At 36.7% G+C, this 26,525-nt stretch overlaps 1 protein-coding gene across 1 annotated transcript; it reads right to left on the bottom strand.

Moving 5' to 3' along the window:
- Positions 1–1,102: 1,102 nt before the first annotated feature.
- LOC137743420 (kinesin-like protein KIN-14F) lies at positions 1,103–9,247 on the bottom strand. Its single transcript, XM_068483308.1, has 18 exons — positions 9,028–9,247; positions 8,444–8,657; positions 6,533–6,696; positions 5,947–6,090; positions 5,468–5,824; positions 5,274–5,342; positions 4,887–5,114; positions 4,640–4,721; positions 4,417–4,512; positions 4,158–4,337; positions 3,854–3,960; positions 3,571–3,750; positions 3,294–3,460; positions 2,943–3,196; positions 2,671–2,834; positions 2,390–2,581; positions 1,510–2,219; positions 1,103–1,417 (listed from the first exon to the last, which is right to left on the bottom strand). Exons 2-18 carry the CDS (start codon positions 8,604–8,606, stop codon positions 1,276–1,278), a joined length of 3,399 nt encoding a protein of 1,132 aa, XP_068339409.1. The 5' UTR covers positions 8,607–8,657; positions 9,028–9,247; the 3' UTR covers positions 1,103–1,275.
- Positions 9,248–26,525: the final 17,278 nt, after the last annotated feature.

Genomic DNA, 26,525 nt, shown 5'->3' with positions numbered 1-26,525 from the left:
GAATTACTGTGATGATATTTCTCTGTACCTTGTGCATTTTTTAAGAAAAATAATGGGGTTACTTGCCCTACAAGTAATACAAAGTTGTGCCTTTTTGTTTTTTGTAATTAATTCTTAATTGTTTCTCACTAACATTAGTAGTTGTTGAGACTATAAATACTCAAGTAATGATTTCTGTTGTGAATATGGTGTGAATGCCTACATAAGGAAAACAACCACATATGGCTAAGGGTGGAAAGTGGAAGAATAGAAGTCAAAATTATATTGCTTAAATAGTAGAAGTTTGGTTTTTATTGTTTTGGTGTGTAAGCCTTTTACATGCATTAAAAGAGACGTATGCTTGGATCGTATGGGTAGTACAAAAAGATGAAAAGCAGAAAGTAATAATCATGTTTTCCTCATTTGTCTCTCTCTACGTTCATTTCTCTTATTTAATACGAGTGAAGAAAATAAACAGAATAATACATGACTCCCGTTTCACTTCAATCTCTAACAACTCTAATAATATATATAGGTATGCATCATCTGATAATAACATGTTTCTAAATCTAAAGGTAATCATTATCTTGAATTGGTCAAAGCTCCAAAAGACTCCAAAACAAAATTGTCGAACACTACAATGTTTTAGCACATTCAATCACATATATTAAACATTAGTCCGTTCTATCAACTATATTTTTCTCTCAAGTGAGGCATAAATATAAGTGTATATATATTATATAGCCCCTTATAATCAAATATATCTCGGGATACTAAACCTAGTTAGAAACTAATTTCTTTATTTTTTAGTTTTATATATATTAAAATAAACGGTGATATGGGTATCTGTTTATAACGGTGGGTAATACCCATAACCGCCCATTTAAATTTCACGGATAAGCGGTTATACCCATAACCGTTTATTTATCTAAACGGTTACCCATAACCGTAACCGTCAAATTTAAATGGGCGGATAACCGCGGTTACCCATAATCAATGGGTATTTACCCATCCCTAATCATAATTGACATTAGATGATTCCCAATCTACCCTCCCTGCCTTAAAAGTGAAAAACCCTTGGCTTGTGCCTAAGCTACTAAATAACCAATCATGCACATCCCAAAAAATTTCAACTGGCATATCATTCAGCGTAACAGTTTCATTCCCTCTAAACCTCCAATTTAAGTTCATAATCCGAATTGCCACTGTCCTGTCTACGCTAATCCATATTTCAGGATCGTTGGGCCCGAACAACAATGTTTCAATCACAATGTCAAGTTCCTCCTCATGGTAATACTAAAAATTTCGTGTGGACCGGCTCCTTCTGATTTCAGACATGGTCATGTTGCCGCCTTCTTTTTGATTCCGTGTTACACCATTTTGAAGCTTGTTTTCGGGTTTTCCAGCCAATAAAGGTTCTGATGCTTGCATTAGTCCTCTGCATAAAACAGAACATAAGTAACACTGGTTCAGAATGAGCATCCGGAAAAAATAAATTATAAAGGAAAACCATTGCTTTGTCGATCATACCGCGGTTCAAGATTTATGTAGTTCCTTGGCAAGGGTTGCCGAAGCTTTTTTGCCATCAAAGGATTATGCACGGGTGAAGAAATGAGGAAATGCTCATTTTCTGGCTCAGAGAAGTCACTCGTTCGAGCCTCTTCCATCTTTTCACCAGCATCCAAGTTAGGAAACAATGTTGTCACTGCATCCGAATTTTGAATTCTAGCTGGTACCCGGTTCTGCTTGGCCTTAGCTGCCTTACTCTCATTCTTGATTTTTCTAATACCGCCTTGTCTTACGTTAAGATTTTGCTCCAACTGCTCGTCTTCATGTTCTTGGTAAACTTTCTTGGAGTTGGCCTTCTGGAGGCTGTTTAATGCACCGAAAATGTCCTCATGCTTTGTTGGTTCTTCCGAACTGATGCATACCCTCGAGTTGTTGTCGGATGATGGGAACACTGGCATAGTTGCAAGGGATTTATTGACAGGTACTCTAGCTGGAAATGGTACTTTCGCAATAGGTTGGTTTTCAGTTGTGTCAGCCTTAACTCTACTTTTGATGAAGGCCCCTCTATCAGTAGATATTGATCTCCTAACTGGAGGTGATGGTGATCTGAGATTTCCAGGGATGACTAATCTGTCTTCAACTAGTAATGGCATCTTCGGTGCAATCTCTTTGTCCGCGAATGCAGAGGGAAATCTCGACCGCCTTTGCTTGCCCGAAGAACAACTTCTAGCCTGAATGCCACCAAATTTAAGCACAAAAATGAGATGAACTTTTATCGTCTGCTATCAAATTATTTCATTTGTTTGCAATTAAAGAACCTCCCAAGTCTAATGCTATCATTAGTTCTCAAGAAAAATATAGTACCGAATTTCAACTATGTCATTCGCATGACGGAATTTACCTCAGAAATCTTAGTACCATCCAAGGGTCGCTGACAGTTTTCAGGCTTTGAACTGTTTCCAGTACGATTTCTCGGAACACGGAAAGGTGAAACAGCTCTTGACTTGTGGGAGTCCATGGCGTTTTGTGTGGCACCTTTGAATTGCCCAAGCTCAGCTTCCTTTCTCTCCAATGCCAGTTTTAGATTTGAAATCTACACAGATACAAATTAACTTTTAAGCAAGCATTATAACAAAAATTAGTTGAAAATTTAGAGTAAAACTGCAGAAATGAGAGAGAAACCTCGTCTTTAAGTTCACGGATTTCACCCGTTTCTTTATTAGATCGAGCTGCCCCAAGTTCGATGGATGCAACCCTCTCAGCAAACTTGAGGGTACTGATCGTCTCCCCGAGAGCATTAAGTTCAGGATTTATATGCACAAACATCATGGTCTTTGCATGACCACCTAAACACAGACAAAATTAAGATCATCAACATTTCAGCTCAAAACAAAATGCTAAGCACTTGGAATGGTGGATTCCATCAATAAGACCAGATATGTTCTTAAATTTACCTAAAGAGTCTTGCAAGACTTGAGTCAGTTTGCTATTTCTGTAAGGAACATGTGTACTCTTTTGTGCAAGAGCAGATATGACATCTCCGAGTGCAGAAAGCGATCGATTTATGTGTTGGGCTTCCTTTAGCCTCTCGCCAACAGCCTCGGATTTATCAACTCTCTCGCTCCCGGCCAAATCCACAAGATGGAGACAACCCCTTAGAATAGATCCAGTAGCCAACTCCTTTCCAAGTACATGAATTGTTAAAACACTGCAGAAGGAATAGCCAATCCAAAAGTCACTAGTTAGAACATAAAAAAACACAAAATGATGCTTAAACTTCACGAAAAGAAATATAAATCATCCACCTGTGAGACCGGCTGCTGCGCTCATTTAGAGCTGTAGCGCCAACAGTGCGATTCTTTTGGCCGATTTTCATCAACTCAAGAACATCTTGAGTACATGTCACTGGAACCAAACTTGCATCAGGTACATTGAGGCCGTTCAGTTGAGATTTGTTTCGTATATCTAACGTACCATATAAGTTAAGGAAATAACATGATAACATTGTTTATAGAGCTTGTGTATTTGTAAGACCTAAACTTGGACTCAAATTGGAATAAAAATAAAGGAAGGGCAAGGATATCTTCTGCTAGAGCCATCGCTGACTAAAAGGTCTCTCACTTGTTCGTTGTATATTTCAATCATCTGAACTGCAACTTCATATCTTATTATGTCTAGCCTCGCCTTCGATATTTGAAATAAGTCACGAAGGGCTCTATAGTTTACACCCCATGTCTCTTCTGTTGTTAAATCAGGGCCACTCTGCGTAAGATAAGGATGAAATATGTATTCAATACTATTTGAAAATCAACATATGGAAGAATGGTCACTTCTATTTTCAAAACTACAATGAGATTGGCATTACCATTGTGTATGTCTTCCCCGAGCCAGTCTGTCCATACGCAAAGATGCATGCGTTATAACCATCTAAAACCGACCTGATCAGCGGCTGAGTGTCACCATATATTTGCTCTGCAAAGAACAGTTGAGAGAGATCATTAATAATGTCTTGTTCATGGTTGATGGTATAAACTGCATATTTTTGTCTTTCGGAGACAATAAAAGTAGTAGTGCAGTAACATTTGTTCATTTTATTTCAATCAACATTAACTCCAATTTCCAAAATCATTTTACGACAGCGCTTTGAACACTTTGCTACAATAGAATACCTTGTGTGACATTTGTTCTGAAGACTTTGTTAAATGTAAAAACCCTTCTTTTATCCTTGCTCTGTTTAAGGGGATTGACAATCATTATGGTTCCATTTTCTCCAATATAATCCACAGTCGACTGTTCGTTTGATTGCCCCGGTAAGAAGGGTCTGATTCTGCAATAAACTCTAATTGATCCTGCAGGAAATCAAATCTTCTAAATAAGCTCCATATCTAGAATGCTAAATAATTAATTAAACTGGGGTGAAATGAACACCTTTAAGGTCTTGCACTTGATTGAAAAGAACTCGGTTCTCTTCGATAACTTGTTGGTAGGACGAGGATGCCACTTCGAGGCCTTTAATATGATGCACTGAGACGGAACAAACTGAAAGTGTGAGGTCATCCAATCCCTACTAGTAACATAATGCAACTAAATGAATCCTTTTTGTATTTGAAAGAAATATTCTCAAGGCAGATCAAATCTTCAGAATTATTACCAAGCCTTCTGAGTTCCTCCTCCCAGTTTGAATGAACTTGTTTGACTTCGTATTTCGTCTCTTGGAAAGATGATTTGAGCTCCTAAAGATATCCAAAACAGACAAAGCAAACAGTTAGCAAGAAGAAAATCCATGTCTTGCATTCTGCCGAACAGGAAAGGGAAGAAAAGCTATGTACTTTATCTATTTATTCACCTGCTAAATTTTCTTAATTCTATTTGCAGGAAACGGAACGTTGTGTGCTCACCTCAAGCTGTTTCTGTTGAATGTTAATCAGTTCTTCATGAACAGACGAGTGACTACTACTACGCTGAACAGCTTCTCCACCTTTCCCACCACAAATACAGAACTTGGATAGATCATTTGACACCAGACCACTTCGTTGACCTAGATATTGTGTAATAGCTTCTACAAATTCAGATTTCGATAGACCACCCAAGTCTCCTCTCAGTAGTTTCTTTAGAAAAAGGCCAAGCTGCAGAAAATTTGTAAAAACAGACAGGGATATAAGATTATTTCCATGCGCTGACGAATAACATCTGCTTAAGTTGAAAAGATGATCCAGTGAAGGTACTTCAACAATCAACACAATGATAGTAACAGAAACACCGTGGGGTGAAGATTCTTAACATACCTGAGTGGCTTGTGAAACAAGCAGTGCTGAGAAATCCTTGACTACCTTACTCAGTAAAGTATCGATTACCTATACGTTTTTTGTCACTAAACTGAATCAGAATCTATTTAGCAAGTATAAAAGAAGTATGCAATATACGCGTGTTCTATAATTTGTGAAAATAGAATCATATTAATGGTAAGGATCTTACCTACCATTGCATTCAAGGGCAAGTCTTTGATCCCATTAGCCTCTCGAAGGTAAGCTTGTATAAGTCCAAGTCCAAAGCGATCGAAAAGGAAAGCCAGAGCATTCGCAGTTCTGGATTCTTCGGTTGACACCTCACTGGAAAGATGAAGAAATTCCAATAGTTGTTCAAACTGTGAAGAGTCCGATTCGTCTATTGACTCATCAGCACTTTCACTCCCTAAAGAGGAAAGTGACCCTTTTGGGAAGGATGTGATCCTCACAGTCCCTCCATACCTCCAAACTCCAATTCCACCGGCTTGCTTCCATTCGTAAAATCCTTTGAGACAAAGAATGCAGTCTACAACTTTGCTCGACGAGCCTCCCTGCAAATCCAAATCCCTCAAAATCCCGAAAAAGAGACAGTAGCAGCTATGATTTATTACGAAATGTTGCAAACTATGATAGAATCCAACCCTTCTGCAATTTTTCTACAAGGAAACCAAACCTTTTCGAGATCAGATGCTTCGAATGTCAAGAGCTGCATGTCCTTAACAGCCTCAAGGAAATTCCTCATGTTCTCAAAATACTGAATTGCAGACTGTGCAGCCCCCTCCGTTGACTGAACGGCAATGATAGGATTTTCCACCACCTATTTGAAATCCAGCAAAGAAAGCAACCCAATTAGAACTGCGAAAACTCAAAACAAACCCGCCACAACAAACAATAACAACAACAAACAAGCTTTATTCCACTAAGTAGGGTGGACTCTATAAATTCTAGAACGCCACCGCATGGTTTTGCGAAAACTCAAAACAAACCCGCCACAAGTTCTAAAAAATAATCAAAGTTGTGAATTATGATGACCATAGATGTAGGACAATTCCTTGCAAAATGAAACAACTGGGGGTCATGCATATGATATAACACCTGGTTTGGTATCTAGGATTTGACTGGAATGGATAGCCATTATATTCGCGCAATTTTTTCATTTCTTCATTCAATAGATTGAATATAGTGGACTCTCTCCATTTCAATCAGTCCAAGAGACCAAACGAGGCCTAACTGTCTAAATTGTGGATATGTGTAATAACCTTAAGAACAGCACCAGGATTGACTTTGTTGAGGACGTTGCAGAGAATAAGGCCATTGCGGAGTGCAAGGCGGAACTCTTCTTCAGAGGGCTCTTTCGAAAGTGTTCCGGAAGCGCCATAGTCCATCTTCCGCAGCCATTCTGCTGCTTGGTATCTCCTTGAAGCTAAAATAACACAAACACAATCAATGTTCTGAAAATCGCAAGCTAGTAGTCAGGCAGCGGTTAGGGGTCTAGGCAGTTTTAATGAAAAACCTACGGTATTGTTTATTTTAATGAAAAATCATATTTTTACACTAAAAAGTCGATCATGGTACTATTCACTTTACCCTTTATTTTGTCCTTATCATTAAAACTCAAAGTTGTCAAGCCCTTTTCATTAGTTTTTCTTAAAAAAAATATGTACTTGTATTCGTAAATGCGAATTCCCAAATAGAATGATACATAAATTATAAAGTACTATAACATATTGAAACTTAGAAAACAAATATATAATAAATATTATTCACCAAAGTATCCAACAAGTCTATTACAATTTAACGAAAACATAAAATGCAAAAATGTAGGCACCTAGGCATTTCCAAACGCCCTTTTTTTTTATTATTTTTTTAATTTTTTAAAACGCCTAGGGATTAATCTAGCTGTGGTTAGTGGCCTTGTGCCTAGGACATCCTAGGTGAGAACTTTTAGAACAATGAACACAGTTAATCACCATTATTGGAATTTAAAAAACACAAAGACACAATAACAAACGAAATTTAGGTTAAGACTTAATTGCAGAACAAAAAATTTATTTAGTGAATTTTGGATTTTATTTTCTTTAAATTTGGATTGTTTTTGGTAGTTTGTAAGTTTCCACAGCAACTTCATTTGTAGTTAGTAGAGTAAATTTTCAATGTTACCATCACCCTCCGCTTATTACACTCTCGCTTAAGTCGATGACATATCAATCATGTCATCTACTGTAGTATAATGTGGATTAATAATACCACATAAGAGTGTGACCATCACACTAAAAATTCATGACACTTCCAAACTTCCTTAACGCCACCTCCAGTTCATATCAAAACAAATTTTATGTCCAAGATTTCAGTCAATTTTTTTTAACAAATTACAATTCGTCTCAGTCATTTTTCAATCCTGAATTTCAAATTTGAAACAAGTTGACACTATGGCTATCAGTTGCACTGTTATTTCCACCAACCCCACTAAAAAATTAAAAATAGTGATGCTTGAAGAGATGGCCTTTACCGCATAATTAAAGAGTATTTTTGCAAATTAATTTATGCTAATCTAAATCCTTCTTTCGGCAGATCAATATGTATATATCAACAAAGATGGGTAATTTTGAACCCACCCAATATTGGTAGGTCCAAATCATCATAATTCATAAGTGATCGATATATGAAATCACTACTTACAAAATACTTCATATTGGCTCTTCCTTTTACTTTTTCTATTTTATCACATACTTTATATTTGTTCCCAGAGTTCACAAATTTTTAAAAAAATTGTAACATGTATCACAATGTAGAAATGATATCACATACACCGTCCGATCAAAGATCCAACTACTCAAACATTGTAACATATATTTTTATAAACTTCTTATTTAACTATCTAACCTACGAGAAAATGTTTAGTGTAACCGATTGTGTTTCTGGCATAATGAAAAATCTCTTATAACCTACCTACCCATGAGTCAAGTATTAAAGATTCCAAACCGCTGCTCCCAAAGCATAGATGAATTGAGACAAATTATTTTTTTTATTTATTTTAATGAAAGAGCTAAGACAAATTTGAAAGTAGAAAAAAAAACCACTACCCCAAAAACATTAATATTTTGAACTAAAACTCTGGAAGAGAAGTCTCTTAATTTTTTGGCTAAAATGTAATTAAAGAACAAATGTACCTGCTTCTTCAGCTTTCCTTTGAGCCAATTCATAGTCATTGATGAACTCCTCAGTGTTTGCAAATGGAGGAGCCTCACTGTTGGAGACTAGACCCTTTAAGCCTCTTATGTTCTTGCTAGGTGATGTGAAGAATATTGAATTAAAGTTGCTTTCTTGTGGCATTTTTTAGTTCTCCAAGAAATTATATACTACTTGTTCTTTATTCTGCAACCACTGCACAATTCAATAAAATAACAAAAAAAACATAGTTAGAACTGCACAAACAAGGAACCTTGATAACTAAAACTTTTTTTTTTTTTTTCTTTTGATACAAGCGACATTGTCGAGGAGATTCAAACAAGGAACCTTGATTGCAGCCTAAGTGCTCGTAATCATTTCAACTACAAACGCATTGCGTGATTAAGAGAAGGGTAGTCAAAAATCACTTCCGTTAAGAGAACTTACATTCTTACAAACAACGAAGGAGTGAAAGAGGCAGAGTTTGGTGGCATAACTTAGTGAAAGAATGTATCACACAGAAAATGAAAATTTAGAAACATTGATCATGATCTGAACGAGTGCAGTGCGTTTGTGAGGCTCTTACCTTAAAAGGGTCTTGAAAACTCTGGAAATTAAACCAACCCAGGAAATTAAAATGGTATTTTGTGAGTTGGATCAGTAGTTGAAGTTGAGCTCAGCTTGGCATTGAATACTTTAGATCTGATCCGAGTCAGAAATGGAAGGTGAAAGCAAGCTTCTCGTGTGCTTGTGATAAAGAGCCTTCAAAATTGAGTATGACCTCACTGGATGCTTTTCTATGTGAGAGGAAGAGAGAGTGAGAGTCCAGTTGAGTGAAATATTAAAAAGACTCTGCAAATTGAAACGTTGTTGTCTCATGGGGTTGAGAGGGGTTAGCTTAGCGAAAAATATAAAAACATATCAAAGTTTGAGGGTGAGTTTGACTTGGATCTTGTCCCTCCGTGTGGTGAAATTACTTATATGGAAAGTGTTTACCGTCACTGTGGTGTCACGTTTTAATAAAACAATGATATGTGTAACAATGATATGTGTAAGCTTTTCAACACATGACATTGTATTATTAAATTGGGACGCCACATGACGGTAAACTTGTTTCATGTAAGTTGCTCTCCTCCAAGTGGCTAGGGTGAACCCAAATCAGGTTATGGGAGTCCCAGACTTCACAAGCTTTGCTATCAATACAGTTAAGTATTTATTTTCACTTGTAAGTAGATTGTCTCAGGTTCAACTGCCGTGAAAACAATACTGATACTTGATTAGAGCTATTACATTAATTTGCAAGTATTCCAATATCCTAGTGGACAAGGTATTGAGTTTCTACCCATGAGTCCCTGTTTAAAATTCCCCTCTCCCGTAATTAATGTAATTAGAATATTTCTCCCTCTCCTTAATAATAATAATATTTAAAAAAAAAAAAAGTTATGTAGTTTTGTCCAAATCCTCTCAGTATCATAGTATTTAAAAAGAAAATTGATAAACACATATATTTTTTTTAACCTCTGACACACACTTGTTTAATTTTATTAGTTTGATTATTCTATCCGATAACCAGAAATAAATTTTAAAAAAAAGTGAGAAGCTAAAAAATTTGTGTGAAATCACTTAAAAAAAGAGTAGTTTGTTGTGGGATCATAGGCTAAAATAAAACTACTTTTATGAAAGTATTGTTTCTTTGTCGACTTTGGAGGTACCATAACTCATGGTTTGGCCTCTATTATCCTTCATGGTGCTGTTGGCCATATACATGGCCTTTTTTTGGTTTTGAATATGATATGATCGCTCGCTAGTGGTAATAGTGATACCAATTATATGTCTTCATCATTAAGCTTGTAGGTTCATTAATCTTAATTTTGCCCATAATCTAGCCGACTTATCCATTTTAGCGTGACTTTCAAGGTTGTTCCTGTGGAGTGGAACAACGATAATTCAGGTCGTCAATACAATCATAGAGTATATAGTCATTATTTGAAGAGAACTTATCTCTTGTTAGGTAGTCATCTACTGGAGAGTTAGCCGTTTCTAGTCATTCTGAGCAAAATGACAATAGTTTATTTTGTAGTTGATAGCTAATTTCGGAGTCTTGATTCTTTCTAACCATCTTGTATGGGTTTGGAGAAGAATGCTACTATTGTAGTTTGATGATCAAATCTTATGTGTAGTTCGACTCGTTTAATCGGTTATCATCCTTTAAAAAAACAGTCATACTAGTTATGTTATTAAATTTCAGGTTTAGATTGTTGATCAAGTTTCCTATTTAAATGTACGGTACATATTAACAATCTTACGACACAATGTACCAAATTAATTAAGAAAATATGTGTTTTAGTGAGCCCCATTATTTTCTAATTAATTGGCGATAATTGTTCTAAAAGTTTTGAGCTGCAGGACCTGCCAAATATGTCCTTTACTTTCTTTAATTTCACCGATATCCTAGTGTTTTGTGAAAAAGAAAAGGATGGTTTGATGAACAATCCCAGCAGATTGTTCTGATTTAATTCAGAATAGATCAATTAATTATTAATTTAATTGTAAGTTACTATTCATTCATTTACATAGATTTAATTATTTAACGTGCATCTTAATCAAATGACACATTTGCCATATTGATGTAGTTGGTGTCAATCAGGAAAAGCAAGTATCAGCTTTCAATAAATGTCCTCAGCTGGTGGTGGCCGGGTCACGTTTTGATGAAATAAAGGCAAAAATTATTGAAAGTATACGTTAGGGTTTTATTTTTTGAAACGAAGAAGAGGCAAAGTCCAATATGTTAGGTCCACTTTCGAACGTTGGATCCCCCACTTTCAAATGATTGCAGAGGGAAAGCTTTCCAAACCTTTTTTCGCATTTTGTACCCTATTTAATGGACCACTTAGTGGAAGGGTTCTCTTTATCAATGGTCTTAGATAATTACTTTACTTATTAACTTTTGTTTTGGTTAGTTAATTAAAGCTATGTGAGAGACGGCTTCTCTTTTAAGCATGTATTGTGGTCAAAATTGTTAGTAAATTAAAGGTAAAACAAGAAAGAATAATTAGTATACTAGTTGAATGCCAATTATCATGTTAAGAAAATTTTCAGTGTATTGGAAACACGATTTAGTACACCAAGTGCATCAATAAAATTGATTTGAAACTTAAAAAAATAAAAAAATTCAACCAATTGGTCGTGTGTTCCGGCAGTGAAAAATTTATCTACCATATCTCCCTTATTTCCCTGCTGCACATTGCATCAGATGTATAACTCTTCAAATAGTTCTGTGAGATTCATGGACAACTCAATGCTCATGCAAATCTCGATTCATACAGAATTATAATCGTATATGTAGTACTTACACGTCGGTTAGTTTCATATTGTTGGAACTCAATTTGTCCCACATCGAACAGAGGGAATAAGAAAGAGCAGTTTATATAGAATTACCCAACTCTAATTAACATTGAGGCATTTTGTGATAAAACCTCACACCTGATGGATTGGGCATGTGGTAAAGTAGGGACAATATCGGTGTTGTTAGAGTGGGCCCTTAGCTCGTCAACCTGAAAATTCTACATGGTATCAGAGTCAAGGGCCCACGTGATTGGGTGGGTCCCCTTTGGCCCCACGTGATAGGTGAGTTCCGACATGGCTCCACGTAGGCCAACGATGCAACCTGATTAGGTGGGTCTCCGTTTGGCCCCGCGCGATGGGTGGGCCCCGCGCGATGGGTGAGCCCCGACATGGCTCCACGTGGTTGCTGATGTGTGGATCTCCACGTGTGACCCATAAAATGGGGTCTTACGTGCAGAGGAGTGTTGGAACTCAATTTGTCCCACATCGGACAGAGGGAAGAAGACAGAGCAGTTTATATAGAATTATCCCACTTTAACTAACACCAATGCCTTTTGTGATAAAACCCTACACCCGACGGATTGGGCAGGTGGTAAAGTGGGGACAGTATCGATGTTGTTGGAATGGGCCCTTGGCCCGTCAACCTGAAAAACTTGAATAGTTTAGATTATGAAGTTTATACAGTTAATATACATTATGCGAAAGAAGTGGGATATACGGATTCCTCATTAAGGAAAGCATTATCCTATTGAGATTGTATGGCATAACCCTTATTCCAAGCTATAGAGAAGGGGGCATAGGTTAACACCAAGAAATGAGTACTCATTCTATGAACTAGGTTAACACTAAGTCAGCTATTTTCTTAATTTTGACGGTAGAATGATGTTATCTGGCATGAGAGAAAACGATTATTTGGGTACCAGGGCCATTATATAATTCAGGCATGCTACTCCTTTTGTGTGCGTGGTTTAGAGGCTAGGAAGCTCGACTAGGGCCAAAATATTATGGAAATAAACACAAAATAAGGGTTTGGTTTGATAATAATTTCGATTTTATTTTTATTTTTATTTACGTTTCTCATATCTCAAATACAAAAATGTAAAAATTAAAAATTAAAAACGAAATATTTACTTTAGCTAAAAAATCGACAAGAAAAACACGAAATGGTTACAAACTTGTAAGCAACTGCACGCCTGGTGATGTTGTTGAAGAGAGCAATTTCTGTGAAGTCAAAAAGGACTATAATTCCTATAACATGCTAATCAAAACCGAAGTTTCCACTGTCCTTTTCCTTTCTCTTTCTTTCTATCCTTTTATTTTAAGGTGACGAAAGTGTTCCTTCCCTTTTGGGGCTGTATGCACATATGCATAATCAAAGGTGGAGTCGATTAGTTTTAGCCAAATTTATGGGCTGAATCATTTCTCAAGTGGGGTGAAAGTTGCACCTAAGAAGTTCATACACTGGAGTTATATCATTGGAAGGATTTTTTACTATAAACACTTTTAGCAGCAGGAATGCATACTTGACACCATATCCCATTAAGTCCTTGCTCTGATATAGCCCAAATCAAAATCAATGGATTTATACATTTTCCTCCCTGTATTTTGAATGAGAAATGGTTTTAACACTTCCTTTATTATCTATGCAGAAGCAATGATTTATACATTTTCCTCCCTGTATTTTGAACGACAAATGGTTTTAACACTCGCTTTATCCATGCAGGATATAAGGTTGTTATAAATACTTATGGAAATAGCAATTTCACTTGTAAGTAAAATGTCTCATGTTCAAGTCACATTGATATTAATAATAGAAAATTAGATTTTAATCCTTAAATAAGATGACGTTTAGAAAAATGTCTTATACAAGATTAAAATTTGATTTTAGTCCCTAAACTCTATTTAATGCCACCATATGTATTCAATGTCTCTCTTTTTTTATTTATAATTTTATCTTATATAGAAAATATTTTAGTAAAGATTTTTCGGTACACTTATATTTTTGCATATTTTCTTATGTGCTACTAATTCATTACAATATATTTAGGTACAAATATTTCGGTACACTAGATTAGTATAATATGTGTCACATCCCGGCCCGGGGCGGAACCACTTCCCGGGCCCGCTCCACCACCGTAGCACGTTATTGTCTGTTTTGGGCTCTGATACTAGGATTGTGACATCCCACAACGCCCAGGGGAGTGATCCTTATATGTATATTCCCATCCCTACCTAGCACGAGGCCTTTTGGGAGCTCACTGGCTTCGGGTTCCGTAGGAACTCCGAAGTTAAGCGAGAAAGGGGCTAGAGCAATCCCATGATGGGTGACCCACTGAGAAGTTGCTCGTGAGTTCCCAAAAACAAAACCGTGAGGGAATGGTAAGCCCAAAGCGGACAATAACGTGCTACGGTGGATCAGAGCCTAACCCTGGCCGCGTGTGTGCCGACGAGGACGTCGGGCCCCTAAGGGGGGGGTGGATTGTGACATCCCACAACGCCCAGGGGAGTGATCCTTATATGTATATTCCCATCCCTACCTAGCACGAGACCTTTTGGGAGCTCACTAGCTTCGGGTTCCGTAGGAACTCCGAAGTTAAGCGAGAAGGGGGCTAGAGCAATCCCATGATGGGTGACCCACTGGGAAGTTGCTCGTGAGTTCCCAAAAACAAAACCGTGAGGGAATGGTAAGCCCAAAGCGGACAATCAGCTATGTAAAATATATATTCACTTGTATTTCTTAATATTAGACTCTCAACAAAATAGCTTATAATAACATACCTGGGTTTCCTTTCTTGGTGTCATATATACATCATCAACTTAATTTACAACGTTAACTATTTGTGTATTGTTTTACGAAGGTGAGATTCACGTGTTCTAAGTATGTCGTGGAGAACATTCATAAAACAAAGTCTGGATGGACAGATTACAAAGTAAGTAGCTCTAAAAAGGGCCGGCATATAGAAAGAAGGCGTTACTTGTGCAAACAAAGTATGATGATTCTTCTGTGCATCAATTACAAAATAGTACATAAATAAAATAACATAAAAGATTTTCAACCCATAAAGAAAGATCCTCTCCATAGGGGCTCAAACGGTAAAAGCACAAATATGGTTAGTAGAGAAAACCCTAAAAACCTAAGCGAGGGTTGACCTGTCACAGCTGTCTGGAAATCAGAAGCGGCCGACAACCCAAACCGCTAGCTCCGCACCACAAAATAGCAATTGTTCACCCTTACATCGTAGACCTTCAACTGTATATTGCCTCTTTTTGTTTGTTTATTGAGTTAGTAGGCCTTTATGTGTATTGATTGCCTTATTTTGTTTGGCTTCATTATATTTTTGATTATCTAATAATTAACTAGTGAACCTTGTTAATTATCAGATAATCAGAACAAAGACTGAAGCCAAACAAAAGGGCCATCAATACAAATCAAGGCCTACTAACTCAATAAATAAACAAAGAAGGGCCAACACAAATCAACAAAAATTCTAAGATTAACCTTTAAACCCTAGATCTCAGCCTGATCCTCGGCCTCCCCTTTGGCAGCCTCCTCCTTGACATCCTCCACGGTCTCATCCGTGCCCTCCCGTCCATCCCCGACATCAGACCCGCCACCACCCGGATCAAAAGTCCTCCTTGACTTGGATAGATTATTTGTGGTCACTGGAGGTGCCCCGGAATCCAAGAACTGTTTTGCAGTCCCATTCATGCATAAAGACCCATTGTGATCATCATTTGGTTAGCAGGAATAATCGACAGCTTGCTTCTGCTGCTGGTTAACAATGTGATAATGCCTCACCCTTGCGAACGGACCCAACCCAAATAATGCCCCGATGACTAGAATGACTAATACCGGGCACAATATAAACATAAGCACCCTGCACATCTTTAATCTACTTAATTGCTTCTCCAATTAATTTCTCCCTCTCTCTCTCTCTCTAGATTTCTTTCTTTGTTTCAGACCCTACAGGTTAAATTCTCTTCGAGGTTTTAGACTTCTGGTGAATGGGATATTTTGGTTTTGAGCCGAGCTTTTTATGGTCTTCCAACTTTATCGGATGTTGTTCGAGACTTCTGTTGGTTCTCTTTCAATAAAAGAGAGAACATAATGCTTAATTTGACACCATAGTTTTGGATTCAAATTTCCCTACACATAATTAATTGATAATGATATAATTAAGAATATAATGGTCACTAAGTACTACAGATTAGTGATATTTCTTTTCAAGAGGTCTTGGGTTCGAGCTCTCCAGAGACAAATTTGAACCACATTATTTTTTTTGGGTCAAACAATTAATTTTGTTAGATTAGTCACCAATATGATTTGAACCCCCACCGTCGTGTAAGGGTTCAACACCACATTATTATGACTTGTCCATTAATGCACAACCACCCCCCCCTCCCTTCTTCCAAACACTCTTTTTAGTGTAGATACTATTATTTATTAAAAAAAAATTAAGCACATATTGATAGGGAAATAATTCGATGCACGTTTTTTTTTCTTCTTAAGTATACAGATGTTTATTTATTTTCCTAGATTCTTTGATTTTATGATCAAGCTAAATGCCATAATCAAACGTGGAAGTTAAAGCACTAAATAAAAAACACAAAGCTGGTTGGAAGTGAGCTACAAGTCAAAATTCTACGGTTGCGTGGTGCATATAAAAACATGTGAGCTTAGTTTACATGGGAATATAAACGCGATAAGAGTGGAGAAATTTTTCAGTGTGTCGGAAACATGACTTAAAAGAACAAGTGTCATAATACAATTATTTGTAATTTTTTCTTCAAGTATCCAATTACTTGTTTTTATGACACTTGATGTGCAGAACCGTGTTCTCAGTATACTAAAAAATCTCTCTAAACATGTTGAAAAATTTAATATTATCTTTATTATATTAAATTAATTAATTGAATGGAAATTAGAAGTGATGCCTTTTGGTGGAAATATTTGTCTGTCCTAATGAAGAGTTGTAATTTTTTACTCTTCATTAATGATCACATGCTTTCCAAAGAGGTATCTCAAATTCTATAAATAAGTAAAATAACTTTTCATTGTTTTACATATTCATACATATAGTGCACTAAATATTAGAGAATCTCATTGAATCCATATGAGAGAGTATTCAACACAATCGTGATTCATTGGAGCATTGTGATTTGGAGTGCTACTATTATAAAGACGTGGTCATTGTATCTTGAGAGACAAGCGCCGATCAATAATAAGCACCGTAGTGGGGTGTAAACTTGTCTTAAGAACAAAGTGTTCAACGTTTGCCTCAACCATGTTTTTAAGTTTTTCTAATCCATTATGTCGTACTCATTTAACATTGATTACTTGTGTGCATGCATTACTTTGATATATAATTGCATGAATTATTTTTTATTTTTTATGTGATTTAATATAGCAATTAGACCCTATTTTTCCATAAAAATTTGACAACATCGTGAAGGAAGACAATTACTCTACAACAAAACTACCCACGGAATTCCAAGTTATACCTAATTATTGCCTTCTCACAAACTTTAATCTGATTGGTTAAAAAGAATAGCCACATGTCCCACAATGAAAGAAGTCTCAAGACCTTAATATTTGGCAAGTGTACCATAATCTGAAATTGGATTCACTTGTTAACAGACTATGAAGAACACATAAAATCTACTAAGAACACTATGAGTGTTTAGAGAGAGAAATAAAGAACTAGAGAGAAAGAAAGAGAGAGAAGCAATTGATTGTATTAATTCTGAATCAATCTTTACAACTGTGAGAATACAGTTTATATAGCCATTGTGACTATCTTGTAGTCTACGCTATTTTAACTAACTAATTCAATAACAGATATAACAACTCAGCCACACTCTTAACTATTTAACTAACTATTGCTGAGCTAGAATGATGAGGTGGACTGATGAGCTAGCATAGGTGAGTCATAGATGTATAGTCAGCATTCCCCCTCAATCTAAGCTAGGATTTCCAAGCTTTAGATTGTAACAATGCTTGAGAAACGAAGAACTATGTAGCCTCTTAGTTAGAACGTCTGTAGTTTGTTCTTCTGTTGGAATGTAGAGAACCTCAAGATCTCAGTTCTGCACTATTTCCCTTACAAAATGATAATCTGTATCTAAATGCTTGATTCTGGAATGGAAGACAGGATTTGAACTTAAAGCTATTGCAGACATATTATCACAGTGGATTATTGGAGGTTGAGGCACTGAACATTTCAAATCTTTGAGAATTTGTCTAACCCAAGCTATGTTTGCAGTATGAGTAAGAGCTTTATACTCGGCCTCTGTAGAACTTTTGGACACAGACGTTTGTTTCTTTGATTGCCATGAAATCAGATTTCCCTAAGATAAACAACATACTCGGTGACAGACCCCCTTGTATTGAGATCTACAGCCCAATCAGAGTCTGAGAAAACTGTGAGAATAGGTTGTGAGTCTGCAGAATACACTATCCCATTATGCATTGTTCCTTGCAAATATCTTATAATCCTTTTGACAGCACCAAAATGTATCTCAGTTGGGGAGTTCATATATTGACACACTGCATTGACTGCAAATGCAATGTCAGGCCTCGCAAATGTCAAGTATTATAGAGATCCCACAATGCTTCTGTATGTACTAGGGTCTGCAAGGAGATTACCTTCTGAACATATGAGCTGACTATGAGGCTTACAAGGAGTAACAACTAGTTTACAAGAATCCATTCCTGATTTATGAATGAGATCCTTTATATACTTTGCTTGATGAACAAAAATGTCCCTATTTGATTTATATTGAATCTATAGACCAAGAAAGTAAGTGAGCTTTCCCAAATCTTTCAAATCAAACACTGTTGACAATTATTGGACTACATTTTGAATTTTAACTGAGCTTGATCCAGTCAAAATAATATCATCCACATATAACAGTAAAATGATTATATCTGCAAAATCTGTTTTCATAAACAAACTTGTGTCGGAGACTGATGCAGTGAATCCCATTGCTTGTAGATAGCTTATAAACTTTGAATTCCAGGCTCTGGGTGCCTGTTTTAAACCATATAGGGACTTCAACAACTTACAAACATGAGTTAGATGACTGGGATCCACAAAGCCTTGTGGTTGTTTCATGTACACCTCCTCTTGCAACTCCCCATGCAAAAAAAAACATTCTTTATGTCAAGTTGTTTCAACTCCCACCTGCTCATAGCAGCTAATGCAATAATGATCCTTACAGTTGTATGCCTCACAACTGGACTAAAAGTATCAGAATAGTTGATTCCATGTTCCTGTGAAAAACCTTGAGCTACAAGTCTTGCCTTGTATCTTGAAATACTACCATCATGGTTCATTTTCACCTTATACATCCATTTGCTGCCAACTATAGATCTATTTTCAGAAGCATGTACTAGTTCGAAGTACCTTGAGCTCGAAGAGAATCCTACTCTTCTTGCATCACATTTTGCCACTAAGACATTGATGTTGCTTTTCTGAAACATGATGGTTTAGATGAATCTGTAATCTCAGACAGAAAAGAAAACCCTCCAACAAATGGATCTTCATTTGTGACTTGTAAACTTTGAAGTTGAGGACAAAAAGACACCAAAGACACCAATGCTGCATAATTCTTTCTTTCTATAGCTTTAGTTCTTAACCTTGTTTGGACTATATTTTCTGGTATTTCACCAAGTAAAGACTCAGAAGATGAACTGGTTAATGAAGAGATGGGCAGAATTACCTCAAGCTGAGAATTGTGATAGATAGGCAACATAGAAGAAATACTAGTTGAGATACCAGAGTGATGGTGATGGGAACTATCATGTTGATCAAAACTGTGAAAACCATTTCTGTGTGAAGATGAAGGTGAATTTGCACCACTGAATTCCTGTGATTCACTTGCTTGAACTGATGTATTATCATTCCCATTATATACTTCGAAAACTTGTCTTGCATAACCATTGCCATTGGGAAATGGCTTCAGCATCACAATTGGAACTGAAGGACTGTGTGAACTATCCTGTGTTGATTCTGAAGACTTCTGCATTTTTGTGACTGATTTTACTTTGTATGTGGGAAAACCTCCTCATCGTGAATAACATGTCTTGATATGATTATTTTACCAGTACTAATGTTGTAACAAGCTATTCCCATATATTCCATCATAGAGCCAAGAAATACACACTGAATTGACATTTTCTACAACTTATTCTCATTAAATGGTCTCAAAAATGGATAAACTATAGTACTAAACACTTTTAGATGTTGAATCTCAGGTTCTATTCCAAAAACTACTTGATATGGTGACTTCATACTTAGATTTCTACTTGGCATCCTATTAATGAGAAATGCAGCATGTGTGTATGCATGATACCAGAATTGAGTTGGTAAATTTGCTTCAGTTAACAAAGTCACAGCAGTTTCAACCACATGTCTATGTTTCCTCTCAGTAAGGCCATTTTGTTGGGGAGTATATGGACAAGATATCATATGAGAATTCCTTTATTCTTCAGAAAACTGATAAATGTCTTACTTAAAAACTCTCCCCCTCCATCAGATTGTAAACACTTGATTATAGCATTGAATTGATTCAAAATAAAGGCATAAAATTTCACAAATATCTCAAAAGCTTGTGATTTATTATTCATGGGAAATATCCAAATGAACCTAGAATATTCATCCACAAAACTAATATAGTACCTATATCCTTGTACAGACACCTTTGGAGAGGGCCCCTATACATCAATATGTATCTTCTTATAAAGAAAAGTAGCTTCAGACTATTTTACATGAAAAGGTTGCCTAGTCATTATACCACTAATACACGAAGAACATAAGGATTGTGAACAATTTGCACTATCACCTTTGACTTCTTTAGCATTGCAGCAAGAACCTCCTCAGATGGATGTCCTAACCTTTGATGTCATACTAAAACTTGAACTTTCTTCCCCAGAAAAGCTGAACATCTTCCCAACTTTGCAGCAAATAACCTGGTAAACACATTCACTGGTATTGTAAACAAATCCCCACCATCACTCTTTCATTGGTAAAGTATTTTCCTAGTTGCCTTGTCTTGTATAAAAACACAATATCATCACATATAAACTCGCAACCATTATCCTTACACATATTTTTAACAGATAACAAATTGACAGCAATTGTAGGTACACAAAGCACATTTCTCAACAATATAGCATTATGAGGCACATATATTGAAGTTGAACCAATATGAGTAACTGATAAACCTGTACCATTCCCAATAGTAATATTCTCATCATCAGTGTATGAAGTAACATTATTGAGATGATTTAGATTAACAGTCATATGATGAGTAACCCCTGTGTCAATGATCCAATGATCTTTAGCAAAAAAACCATGTCCATTTTCATTTGGAAATACTGAACCAGTAGACGCATTTGACTCAATGTTTGTCTGAGCAGTCATAGCAAGAGAAGAAGGTGATGGATTACCTTGGTAAGCATAGTTGTTCCGGTGATAGCATTCAAGAGCAATATGCCCTTTTTTCCACAAATTTGACACATCACAAGACTAGAACTCTAGACATTCCCATTATCAGATATGTAATAACAGTTTGGTGTAGTATGTCCTCTTCTTGAGCATATTTGACACTCTGGTGATACAGAAGACTTAAATTGGTATTTCCAGCCCAATTTGACTTAGAGTAGCAGCTATTTGAACTCTCATTGCCACCATTTAAACTCTCATTGCCAGAAAAAGAACTTCCATTTCCATAATTATTGCCAAAATAGCCATTTCCTCCACTCTGATGAGCTTTTCCATTTCCAGAATATCTATTGTTTCCATTCCCAAAGTGATTGTTATTACCCCAATTTCCATTCATGTTATGAAATCTGGAAGATGAATTCTTAAAGTTGTTGTTTCCATTCCCAAACTTCTTGAAATTGTTACTGTTACCATTTCTTGTATTGTAATTAGTGTTGCCATTCCTGTTATTTCCATTGCCCAGAAAACTAGAGCCACCTTGAAAGCTATCTCCAAATTGCTCTTCATTGTATCCTCTTTGCATCCCTTGTGTATTTGAGCTTTCACCATGTTCACAGCCCTGATATCACTGAGAGTTAGATCCTTCACCTTGGACACACATTGCAGCTATAGAACTTGACAAAGATTGCATCTTGGACTCAATGCTCCCTTCTGCAACAAGAAGTTGAGCCCTAAAATCTTTTAAAGATAGAGTTGTATCCCTTGCCAAGATCATTGTCCTAATCATTTCGAATTCTACAGGTAAACCAGATAGCACATCAATCATTAAATCATTATTTGAAATTCTTTCTCCTGCAGAAGCAAGTTGATCCCTTATATTCTTCAGCCTCATTAAGAACTTATCCACAGATTCTCTTCCTTTTTGTGTTGTATGTAATTCAGTCCTTAACTGATTAACCTGAACAACTGAGATCAATGCAAACCTTTCTTGTAAACATGTTCAGGCTTCATGAGATGTTCTGCACCCAATGACATGCTCTATAGCCTCATCAGATAAAGTAGTAATAAGAAGACTCAGTAATGCCATATCTTTTCTCACCCATTCTTTATACAGATAGAGTAACTTCCTTTGTTACACTAGTGTTCGTATTAACCCCAAACTTAGATGGACAAGGATTTTCTCCAAGAAAGAAATCAAACAAATCATATCCCCTTAAAACTGATTGAAATTGATAGCTCCACTTAACAAAATTATCATTTTGAAGTTTTACAATCAACATTCCCAATAACCCTTCAATCTTGACATTTGAATCAGCCATTGTATCAACTTTAGCAACAAATTGAATCTTCGTAAGAACTTTTCAACCACTTCTGGCTATCGGCCTTTCTGAAGCGATAAAATCTCAACTTTCGTATGTAAATCACACTAAGAATTCTACGCACACACTTCTGGCTATCGGCTTTTCTGATGAAATGATGAAATCTCAACTTTCATATGTAAAACACAACAAGAATACTACGCACACTGCTGGCTATCGGCCTTTCTGAAGTGAAACATAAAAGGAAAATGGCTATCGGCCTCTCTATCCCAACAAACACCTCATTGATCTACACATTCCATGATTTCAACACTTATGGGTATCGGCCTCTAACAATTATGAAATTTGAAGCAAAAAATTTGATTGCGCCATTCTATCAAACATATAGAGTGCAAGATATCATAAAGAACCATGAACCTGATAATACTGCTTTCTTGAATCTGTACCCGAACCAGAAAAGATATGATCGAAGAGCTTTACCTCCGTTTCGATCACAAATTAGCAGAAGAAGGTCACCAAGAATCAACTCGGTGATGATACCATGTTAACAGAGAACGAAGAATGCATAAAATCTACTAAGAATACTGTGAGTGTTTAGAGAAAGAAAGAAAGAAAGAGAAGCAATTGATTGTATTAATTCTAAATCAATCTTTACAACTGTGAGAATACAGTTTATATAGCCATTGTGACTATCTTGCAGTCTAAGCTATTTTAACTAACTAATTCGATAACAACTATAACAACTCAGCCACACTCTTAACTGTCTAACTAACTATTGCTGAGCTGGAATGATGAGGTGGACTGATGAGCTGACATAGGTGTGAGTCATAGATGTATAGTCAACGTCACTCTAGATTCATAGATGTATAGTCAACGTCACTTTAGATTTTAGTATTTAGAGCCAAATGATCAACATATATGAGGCGCACAAATTGAATTCGATGGTTTCCACTAACTCATTTCGTTGACCTACCACACAAAAATCAACAACTCTGATTTCTTTTACACACCAATCAAAGGCTCATATGTGTTGATGCTTAGGTGGGTTAGTATAGCATGCATGCATGCATGCATAAGAGTCAGACTCGGAACGATACATCTACCAAGACTTGCCATTTCCACGAAGTTCAGGTAGTGAAATGGCCGAGTGTGTATTGGGTGATATCATGGAGGGCAGTGTGACACAAACTGATGAGATCTCTCATTGACCGAGGCTAGGAGTCGAACTCTTTTAATATTAGAAAGAAAAAATTGAAAGTTTCATTTGCTTTTTCTAAAACATGCATGTTAGTATATGTCGACCTTTCTTAACACTAAAAAGAAAAACACTGTTGACTCTAAAAATTACAAGACCTACGTGGCGCGCAGGCCGAGTAACTAATAAGCTAACTACGTCCTTCGGTTGAATGCGGGGCGTGCCAACTCGTCGGCCGAGCTTGGCCGAGGAGTAAATTTTGTTGATGTCGCTTCGAGCGCGTCGCTGACTTCTCTATCTTGCGATTGCGACCGAGGAATGAACACTCTCGGTCTCTGGGTTCTACAGCCTGAAGACAAGGCTACTAATTCTGCGGAGTTCACAAATCGTCGGAGCCCGATTCGGTCACTGTGATTATATTCGTGAGAGTATAAGCACGTCGAATCGAGACCAAACTGTATGGGCACATGTACTCAAACGTGATGTATGTCTTGATGGTAAACGTAGTTCGGCTGTCGGAATGCCGAACCCTGAAACTCACTTGCGAGTATCCAATCATAAAACCACTCGGCGTCCAGTACGCCGAGCAATGTAATTCGTAACACCTGACTATGCAGAGAGGGCTAGCAAGGTGACCTCTGCCAACAAAGGTTCGAAAACCCTTCTCGGCCGAGACTTAGATAGATAACCGGTCGACCTCGACGCAGTGCTGTTTATCCAAACTGAAGGTGCTTCTCGGTCGGCTGATTCTGCGGCAGCAGTGATGTTTATCCAAACTGAAGGTGCTCGCCGGGTGCTTCCACAGTGCTGTTTATCCAAACTGAAGGTGTGTCGGCATGAAAAGAAAAGGGAAAATCTCAAGGTGTTTGAGAGGTTTTGCGCAGGGCAATTGTATGCTGATTTGAAGGGGTTTTTCTGTTGCATGATTTCTTGAATTTATAGTGCCCCATTCCTTGAAACCAATTCTGATTTGGATTAGGAGTCCTTGTCCCATTTCGCCTCTAACTCAAACAAACCTACTCCTACTGGGATTCTGAATTTTCCTTCTTTTCGGGACTCCATTCCTTGCCGGTCGAGAATCTTGGTCGCACCAGGACTTCCTCGACCTTTTCTATTCATCCAGACTACTTAGGATAGGATTTGGCCGACCCTGCCAGCTGGCCCGGGATTTATTATTCGGCCCATAGTATTTATCATCACCTTGGGCCGAGCACATTCTGCTGCTCGGCCCAACAATAATATTTTGGGCCCAAACAAACACCTATACACTGAAATCTAGTTAATTTTCATTTTTTTCTAAAACACTAGTATGTCTCTTTTCATACCAAAAGTTTTATTGATTAAAGTATTTAAATTATGAATATATATAGATTGTTTTTTTTTTTAATGATGAATTTTGTTAAATTAGTCATCAACGGGGTTCAAACTCACGCTGTCATGCAAAGTTCAACTCATTTTTCCACCATTATAGTAAATGACTACTTGCGTATAGATTGTGGATTTCAAACCAAATGCATCACAAGTTGATACGTCATAGTCAGGCTCTAAGTCCTTATCAATTTATTTTATGCATATACGTGGTATCAAATGAGCAATACCATGTTCTCCATTTTAGTATGTTAAACACATGCATGCGTAATGTATGAAAAGTTCTGCTCAAAACTAGGCAAATTCCAAGCGTTCTCTATACAACCTTTTCTTTTCTTTTTCTAGTTAAGAGTGTGCGTGCATTTGATTGTTTTTAACTATGCATGTAAGTGGAGCTTCCTGATTATTCTAAAACTAGAAAATATCATTTCTGAGACTGGGATAACTCCTTAATTTGGTTTCTGACAATGAAACTCGATAGAAATGATCATTGAGTTTGACCACGTGACCACCTTTTTTAAGAGTATATTCATGGAGACCAAAATGATTTACAGTGGATAAACTCAAGGACCATTTCTATGATTCTATCGATTTTTATTGTCAGAGATTAAAACAAGGAGTTATGCCAATTTCTAAAACCATTTTTAACTAAAAAACTTAGTTTGTTTATAGGCAAGTTAGGTTCACCAAGTAAATTTCTTTCCATCCACATTATTGTCTTATAGAGAATAAAATGAGAATCGAAAATCTCATTCTTACAAGTAAAAGGGCAATTTGTGGCTGTACAACTAACGATCATCAACCTTCGGATCACCCGTATGCATCTTATATTCTATAATTCGAAAATGTCTTGTTTTCAGTAGTATTAGTAGTCACGTTTTCTCTAAAAGCAAATGTGAAGTTCGATATTCTACCTTTAAAGTATGTGTGTGTGTGTGTATATATATATGATCTAGCAAAAAATATATATTTGTGATGAGTTCATATCTCAAAGGTGACGTAATTTTGTTATGAGTACCTGCATAAGGTTCAACGTATTAAAATATATTTTGTCTTTTATATTTTTCACTCACATATGTGCATGCATAACGTTTATTGTGCTACATGCATAAAATGTGTGTGAGATTGCAGTACACTCGAGGGTGGTGCACCTTACCTGTACCCTAGCAATCAAGTGATCCATGCGTGCAAAAAGTTTCCACCTTCAGATAAGAATTCACCTTCTATTATTAGAGTCTTGGATAAGATTTAGAAATTTGAAACGAAAGAAAACGTCTACCAGTCCTTTTCCTTGAAAGCAAAAGTTCAGAATCTAATTGCATTAGTGAACTAAAAGTATGAGAGAAGAACACGGGTATCGAAAACTCTTCGTCGCTATCTTTTTTCAGGAAGCAAAACTTTATCAATCTTG

This window comes from Pyrus communis, chromosome 8 (genome assembly GCF_963583255.1).
Source record: "Pyrus communis chromosome 8, drPyrComm1.1, whole genome shotgun sequence".
Classification (NCBI taxonomy): Eukaryota; Viridiplantae; Streptophyta; class Magnoliopsida; order Rosales; family Rosaceae; genus Pyrus; species Pyrus communis.
Note: the sequence above shows the minus strand (reverse complement) of the source record. Positions and strands in the feature narration are given on the sequence as shown.

What these genes read in the sequence shown, in the direction of transcription:
- LOC137743420 (XM_068483308.1), bottom strand. Translation starts at nt 8,606, where the DNA reads ATGCCACAAGAAAGCAACTTTAATTCAATATTCTTCACATCACCTAGC. An exon ending in AAGCATCTGATCTCGAAAAG is followed by an intron (nt 5,825 to 5,946) that starts GTTTGGTTTCCT and finishes TTGGATTTGCAG; the next exon opens with GGAGGCTCGTCGAGCAAAGT. An exon ending in ACTTGCCCTTGAATGCAATG is followed by an intron (nt 5,343 to 5,467) that starts GTAGGTAAGATC and finishes AAAAACGTATAG; the next exon opens with GTAATCGATACTTTACTGAG.